Source organism: Rhea pennata, chromosome 13 (assembly GCF_028389875.1).
Source record: "Rhea pennata isolate bPtePen1 chromosome 13, bPtePen1.pri, whole genome shotgun sequence".
In the NCBI taxonomy this organism is placed as follows: domain Eukaryota; kingdom Metazoa; phylum Chordata; class Aves; order Rheiformes; family Rheidae; genus Rhea; species Rhea pennata.
Genome location: NC_084675.1, coordinates 14,245,470 through 14,253,890, shown reverse-complemented (window position 1 = coordinate 14,253,890; position 8,421 = coordinate 14,245,470). Strand labels below are relative to the sequence as shown.

At 45.5% G+C, this 8,421-nt stretch overlaps 1 protein-coding gene across 1 annotated transcript; it reads left to right on the top strand.

The window, feature by feature from the left end:
* Positions 1-1,951: 1,951 nt before the first annotated feature.
* On the top strand, positions 1,952-8,078 carry LOC134146435 (uncharacterized). The gene is made up of 3 exons (XM_062586857.1): positions 1,952-2,155; positions 2,809-3,057; positions 5,024-8,078. The coding sequence occupies exons 1-3, from the start codon at positions 1,952-1,954 to the stop codon at positions 6,500-6,502; spliced, it is 1,932 nt and encodes a 643-aa protein (XP_062442841.1). The 3' UTR covers positions 6,503-8,078.
* The last annotated feature ends 343 nt before the right edge of the window (positions 8,079-8,421 follow it).

Genomic DNA, 8,421 nt, shown 5'->3' with positions numbered 1-8,421 from the left:
CGCATTAGTTACCCACTAAGAACTGTGTAACTTCTAACACTATACTGTTGTCACAGCAAGCAGCTTGCAGTGAAAATACTCATCGTTATAGCTCTATCTAAGCACCTCCTGGATTTTACTGTAATTCACCCCAATGAAGGTAGAGAAGCTCTAGCTCCACTAAAGCGATGTGCTGCGTGAGAAGTAGGAACTGTAGACAAATCAGAAAGAAAGTTCTGTGTTTTCTGAATCCTCAACAGCATCCCATGCATTAGGATTTCTTCTCAACCTCTTCCTAGCAAAGCTCGTATTCATTCACTCAGCTCACAATAACGCACGCTTGAACACTGTTTGCTGAACCAATAAGAATATGATAAATTCCCCGGTCTAATTTCAGACAGTCCACCTGCATAGTCTTATTTCCATTAGGACAAGAAAAAGTAACTTGCAGAACAGCTTCCATGTTCAGCAGAGGCACAACATTAAAGCTCTAAGGAGCCTAGGGGTATGCAGGGCAGGCCATTCACGTTTTGGATCTGAGTCTTTATACTTGTTCTCCTATTGCTATTGTTTCAGTAACTCTTTGTTAAAAATCAACCCACTTCAAAGAAAAAGAAAAAAAAATCAGGAGAATTAGGATATATGAACTGGTGCTATTCACTGGCTATTAGCATAATGTATTTTGAATTCCAGGAAAATGACAACAATTTGCATGAACAGCTGAAAGCTTCCTTTCTACTGAATTGCTATTCCGTCTCTCTTAGGACTAACGGCTAGGTTTTTGCCTTGCTCTGGTCAAAGGAAAAAGAACTAGAAAAGGGGAAAAAAAAGTCACATCATAGTTTTGCTCCTAACAGGAGTTTATATTTCTGCAAGAGGTTAAAGCCAGTAATAACCAACCCAGTAAGTCTACAAAAGAACAAAACATCTTAGCAAAAACATTTCCAAGCTTTTGTTAAAGGAGGAGTGATTGCCTGTTGGCAATGAGGGGTTGGTACCACATATACTGGGGAAGTGATCAAACTATCTTTTAGAGAACAAACTTTTAATGTATTAACTTTTAAGAGGACCTTTGAAAAAGGGAACAGAAATTTCATTCTTGGAGGCTACACTAGGAGACTATTTCAGAAAATAACAATACAGTGACTCAATACATACTGTATTATGCAAATGCAAAAAAAATACTTTATGGAAAAGTGAAATATGACAAAAGAACGAGCAAAAGAGCAAGATGCCAGGTATCAATCCGCAAAAATATCTTAGAATTTAATATAATGCAACTATTCTATATATGAAAGAGAATTGCAAAGGTTAAAGAATCCAACCTTCCCTAAGGGATTTGGTGCACAAAAACATGAGATCAGACCCTCTCATTTGGGTCAATAAAGTTTTGCATATGGTGAGAAAACAGTTGAGCTGCCTGCAGGCACCCTACTGAGAGCAGAGCAAAGCTTGCCTGCGCACGCGGGCACATATGGTAGGGGAAGAAACTCAGACATTGCAGCAGATGGCCAGATGGCCTCATTTTAACATGTGGCGGTAGTGTGGGGATTTCCCCCCCCCCCTTCTCTCTCAGCTAGGTCAGCAATTTTTATATAGCAATTACCCATAAACAAAATTTACAAGAGTATTTCCTAATAACATTTCACTTGGAATGACAATCAAGAACATACGCTTTTGGAAATCTCTCTCATCTGAAAAAGTCAGTTAAAACCAGCCTGTTTGCAACACAACAGTTTCTTTCTACAAGGGAAAACTAGAAGGACCGCGGTCCCGTGAACCCGAGATTTCCCCACCCAGAGAAACCCACGCGCTCCAAGCGGTTAGCAGTACGGCAGACACCCGTTTCTAAATCTACACGCAGCAAGGAAAGCCCCGGAAAGATAAGCCAGTAAGAAACCACGAGGTCAAACTCACACTTGCAGCGAGTCAAGGTGGTGGAGGCACAGCTGAGGATGCAAACCCAGCTCGGATGGTGGGGAGGCTCCTCGCAGCACCAATTTATGGGACCACACAGGTGCAGCCATCGCAGCAGCGGGACGCCCTAGGTTTCAAAAGCAGGGTTTGCAAAGCCGAAGTGAAGCCTGCTCTCCCCTGGCGGGACCCTGCTTCTGTTTCAAGCGCAGCCTGTGAAGCTTCTCACGCGGGCAGCGGCGGGCACGGCCTCCCGGACCCGGTCAGTCCTGGCGCTCGGGGGCAGCGTCTCGTTAACACCCCCTCGCGCGGGGCCCGCCAGGCCTCGGGAAGGGGCGCAGGAGCGGGCACCGCGGCCAGGAAAGAGCGCCCGGGCCCGGGGCGGCGGCACGGCCCTCACCTCGGCGCAGGGCCGGCCGGCCCGCGGCGGCCCCCACGCGAGGCCGCGCGCGCTGGGGCGGGGCGGGGTGAGGCCAGGCCAGGCCGGGCGGGGCGAGGCCGGGCCGGGCCGGGCGAGAGGAGGCCAGGCCAGGCCGGGCGGGGCGAGGCCGGGCCGGGCCGGGCGAGAGGAGGCCAGGCCAGACGAGGCGAGGCCAGGTGAGGCTGGGCGGGGCGGGGCGAGGCCCGGGCGGGGCGGGGCCGGCGCCAGGCGCGCGCACCCCGCGGCCGCCAGGCGGCGCCCCGCGCGGCCGCCTTTCGCTTTCGTTTCGCGCCTGACGGACGCGGCGCGGCACCAATCGCCGCGCGGCACGGGGCGGCGGCGGCCAATGGCGGGCCGCAGCGCGCGGCGGCCGGGCGGGGAACCGCCCCGGCGCGGCGCGGCGCGGCGCCATGAAGGAGCCGGCGGCGGCGGGCGAGGAGGAGGAGGAGGAGGAGGAAGTGCTGCGGGACCTCCTGGCCTACTACGCCGCGCAGGGCGCCGAGGGGCGGCTGGCGGTGTGCGACGAGGCGGCGCTGAAGGCGCGGGCGCGGCGGCTGCTGGGCCCGCGGCGGCGCGGGGCCCTGGACGTGCGCGGCGTGGCGGAGCGGTGCCGGCGGGCCCGCGGCGCGCAGGGCGGCGGCGGCGGCGTGCTCCGCGAGCTGCTGAAGGCGCTGGAGGTGCTGGAGCTGCTCTGCGTCAACCTCCTCCTCTCCCCCTGGAGGAAGGAGATCAAGTCGCTGAAGGTAGGAGCGCTGCGGGCCTCGCCGCGCCGCTGGGCGGCGGGGCCTGAACGGCCGCAGCCGGCGCCGCCTGCGAGGCGGAAGGGGAGAGCGGGGGCGGCGCTGATGGCCCCGGGGGACTTGCTGCTCCAGGGGTTGTGCCACCTTCCCCACCGCAGGTGGGGGTAGGACAGCCCTCTTCAGGGGCGGAAAGGCTGCTGCTTTTCGCACCACGCTGAACACAGTTCTCTCCCCACCCTCGCGCTGCCCAGAACACGTGCAAAACTCAGGTGTTTAAGCAAAGTCTCCTGCTACCCAAAATGCAAGTCTACTTTCCTTTCTACAGCAACAGATGCTGGTAAGGAGAAGCTGTTTCTTTCCTCTTTCTTGTCTTTAGGGACCTCTGTGGGTAACAACTTTAGGTTAGTATTCCCTCATACATCTTCTGCAACTAGTAGGTTCAGCTTTCTGTGCCGCAAGAAACTTAGGCTTCACCAAAAACAAACAGAAATTTTGAAGACCGGGTGGCTGTAGGGAAAACTGAAGTACATAATCCAGAGTGCAAGACTAGGAGAATCTGCCAGAGCCAGCTGAAGGCCTGGAACAGTTGCACTGAAAGGCACAAACTGAAGAACAAGCAATGTCCACATAGGTACACATTTGATAAAGTTACTGGTCATATGCACAATTCACCCATTTCCTGTTTCTCCCACCTCTGATGCCACAGCCCAGAGTGCCTGTTCGTTACTTCCCTTCTGGAAAGACCAGGATCTGGGGAATAAAAGTCACTGTTGACATCTTTAGTTGATAACAGACCGAGGCCCAGTCCTACATTATATTACAGCCTTTTGGGGGTCTGATTTGTTCTACACTCAAATTTTGTATTTGTGGGACCAACTCCTGGACTAACTTTGTGTTACGAAGTAGCTAAGTCCGTCTCAAGATGGACAGTCTGAAAACAAGGTACACAGATTGTGAAAGTCTTGACTGTGCATTCCTAGCTCCTTTCTGTCCTGACTTGCCTGGTTAGTTGTCTTCATACTTCAGTCAACACCTTCTCTCTTGTCACGGGGTTTCAAGCAAAACCAAAAATTACTTCCTCTTTAAAATCTAGGCCTATTGCCTAAGCTAGCTCCAATATGGAGCCAAGCATTCAACAGCTTTTTAGCTGCTGCACAGTAGCAGCATTTATGCAAGTCAGGTTCTGAAGACAGTTTGTACAAGGCATGCATGTTCTAGCAGTATCTTCTCTAGAATACTCCTTTGATGTAAGAAGGCATTTTCAAAGAAATGGTAATTCTGCAATAGTAAGGTTAAAGCAGAAGCCTGAACCAAGGAGTACTGTGTCACAGATTAAATAATATATTATGACTGATAGGCTAAGTGCATTATGTCCCTTTCTTTAGGAAAAGATGAGAAATTAGGAATGTAAGAGATTTTACTAATTTTAAAATAAAGTGTGCATACTCAAGTAATGCTCAGACACAGAGCAGAGCAGCTGCACATACTGAGCTGTCTTCAGATCTGTGCTGTTCTACTAGGAACACAGAGGATCCCACCAATGGGTCCAAGAATAAGAGACTCCAGCCTCAGTAATTTATTTCACAAATTTTCACTTGTAGAGAAACCTTATGTTCTTCAATGGAACACAGTCTTTATTACTTACAAATTTCTCTAGTTTGATTAAAATGATTTTCTTCTTCTTTCCCTCTCCCCCCCTTAAAAAAAAATACTGAAGCTCTGGGCTAGTATGCCAGCTTTGACATAACTTCTCAGAAATTACTATGCTGGAGCAAAGCTATAATGTTTGACAGGCTGACAATACTGTTGGAAAAGCCTCACTTGCCTCAATTCAAAACTCAGTAAGACTTTTAAGAAAAAGGTTTCTAAAAAGCTTAAATAATTTTTAAGTTCAGTTTCTAGGAAGTCTCTTGCCTTTTATTATCTCTGTCAGTGTTCATTTGTTTCTCAATGCTGCATTCTATTTCAGACATTCACTGGTAATTTTGTCTACTATATTCAATCTGTGCTCCCAGATGACATAGTAAAAACAGTACTGGAGAAAATAGGCTACACTGCAACAACAGCAACAGAGTTCTCACTTGTCAGAAAGAGAAACAATGAGGAAACAAAGCAGACTGCATTTGAAATATTCCTGGCAAGAATTGAGTGTGAAATTATCCTCGAAATGACAAATGAAGCAAAACAAGGCATTTTGGAAAAGACCTTAAAGAAGGGAACACAAATGCACTGGCATCATGGAGATAAGAACAAAGAGGATCAAACACCTCTGAGAGAAGACTCTGAAAATCTGGAAAACAAAGAAAACAGTGAGACAGTTTTGTGCATGGCTACTCAACCTAAGTCTTCAACTAACAGTGATATATCCTTTGAAGCTGCTAGGAATCTTAAGATCAAAGACGACGTACCTCAGTTAGCAGTTACTCAATCCACTGACAGGCTTCAGGAACACCAAAGGCAAGTCATTAACACAACACACTTTCCGGGCAACTGCTCAGACAGTGAGGACTTCTTGATCAAATATAGTGACATTGTCATAAGACAAACACCTATTTTCAGTGAGAATCTTTCTCAAAAAACTTCTGAAAAAAAGCCAAGGGACAGTTTAAGTGAAGAATGTGTTTTGGCAGTCACTGCTCAGTCAACTGAAAATGAGATCCCACATGTGCCACTCTCACCAGGAGCAAGTGGTCCACCAGCCTTTGCAATGTTTGCTGACAGCTCTTGTGACAGTAAAAATAGTTCAGAGTACAAAGTTCAAGTCTCTGAAGAGTCAATTGAAGCAAAAATTAGTGATGCCATAAACTGCATAGACACAGACCCTGAAGATGAACCCAATGAGCTGAAGTCTCTGCCATACAAAGATATTGCATCTGTTCCAGATCACAGTGTTCCTAGGGAAGAGGAAGTCTGTGAGTTGTCTTTAACCTTTACCAAACTACAAATCAAGGAAACTCAAAAAGAGCTAATGTATCCAGTAGAGGAAACTAGACAACCTGAGTCAATAGCGTATGTAAGTATAAGTGACAGGCAAGAAAGAGATTTTAATCATTGCAGAATAAAGTGTGCCTACTCAAGTAATGCTCAGACACAGAGCGGAACAGCTGCATGTATTGAGCCATCTTCAGATCTGCACTGTTCCACTAGGAACACAGAGGATCCCACCAACGGGTCTGAGAATAAGAGACTTCTAATGGACGGTCCTAATGCACACACAGTTTGTGTGTGCTTCAGACACATTAGAGAGCCACCTAATCCCACCTACATCCCACCACAAAGTATTGATGTGCAGTCTCCAAACATAAGCAGCAGCACTGCACATGGAAGAAGGAACTTGTTGCAGCCTGAAGGAGATTCTCCTGAATCCATTGAAGTAAAGCCAGAGAGTTATAATTCAAAAATAAATGAAGTCCAGGAGCCTTATGTCATCATTGACAAAACTGATTGAGGAATGTCTCGCCATCATACTTAATTCTACCAGTGCTTTATTTGTAAGATGTCTGGGTTTTTTTCCCCCCTCACTTGTGGCCTTGATCATCCCTTTGACAAGATGTTCAGCTTTATCAGAACACTTAAAAACCACAATACTTTTTAAAAATCCTCCCTCTTTTTTTTTTTTCATGCTTCTCAAGACTTGTTCGTGTAACAATCCAAGTACGAAAATGGAGCAAGTCTAGCATGTTGTACAATGACAGACATGGGTAAATGTTTCTAAACTGGAGGCCCTTATTTTATAGCTTCATAAGTGCTTTACTGAAGGGCATTTCTGTTGGCTCATTTGCATTCCTGTGGAGCTGTGCTCTGAGCTAATATTTTGCCTGTCAGCAGTTGAAAATAGGTTTAGAAAGTTTGATAACATTCCTTTAATAATAATAATTAAAAAAAAACTTAGCCCTATTTTTTTTCCTGTAGGGGTAATAACCTTTATCACATTTAGAAGGTCCAAGCTATTACAGGTTTTATACCTGTCTCTATTTGTCACCAAAATTTTTGTGACAACCACTGCAGATAAGCACTGAGCATCATGACAGCTAACTGCCAGCAGTAGAGGGAGATCTTCCTACAGTTGTCACCTCCCTTGCTCCTGTTCCTACCACCTACCTTGCACCAGCTCTAGAGTTCACTGGGCCTTTCTGTGAGCCAGTTTGTCTCACTAAAACAAAGAGAAGGGAAAGGAAGGAAAGGAAAAAAAAAAAAAATACATTCCCTGGCATCTCAGTGGCTGGAGGAAATCAGAGAAGGTTACCAGTAAGTATTGGAGCCAGGATAAGAACTATCCTGTAGGTGAAAGTGGTATGTGAAGAGACTTGACCTGAAAATGAAAGGGAGCAGTATTGTTACTACCAGCTCAACTGTGCAACTGCAGCTAGAATCCTAATATTGAGAACCTCAGTCACCTCCAATGCCTTGCTGGAAAATATCTAATACAACATTTAATTATGTTTTGCATTTAGATAAGCAAGCAGTCAGCTGTACTGCATTTCAACATAAAATTTTCAATGCTTCTTTATATAAATATTACCTAGAAAAACAGCTTATTTCAATGCTGTTTCAAGTAACTTCAACAACCTGCTTCTTATTAAAAATTACTTTGATATTTCCAGTAGCACTTCAGTCCTAAGAATGTTTTTTTTTCTTTCATGAATACCTAAAATACTGACTGAAATTAGTTAGTATCAATTGCTTATAATGGACTTCCATACCAAAAAATTTAAAGGGGAACAAAGAGATTATACTAGAACTTGGGAGCTAAAAATGGAAAATTCTCTGCTTTTTGAGTAATTCATTGAAGTCTTGTCATCACTTAATTCTAGCGGTATAGGAAGAATAAAACTTTGACTAAGGTAATTTCAAATGACAGGATTCTTCAGCCTTGGGTAGGGGGTTGGACGGAGACAAATATTACAAATACGCATAAACAGATCAGTATCTCCTTGCTATTCTTTCTTTGAAGTACTTATTGGTGTTCTTGTTAACCATATTGGGTTTTTTAAAATGCATTTTCCCCCTTTGGGGGATATTAAAATTCTATGTTTTAAATCTTATGTGTGTTAATTGTTCAGGGCTGCAAAACTTCTTATCACAAATGAAGATGCTTTCTGAAATACTTAGATAACCACTCGCACTGCAGGATCCATATGCATATCATCTCGTTTTTTATTTTTACTACCTTAGAGGAAGAGTAATTAATAGCTACTTACACATGAGGAGCCAAGGCACAAGGAAACTGAAAACCATGACATTGAAGCGTCACCATTGTATGGACCTAATTCCATTACAACTATTTCTGGCCTTTATTAAACCCTTGTTCAGTTAACACCTACTGTGAGAAGCACTAGACATCTTTAAATACTCATTTCTCCCAAT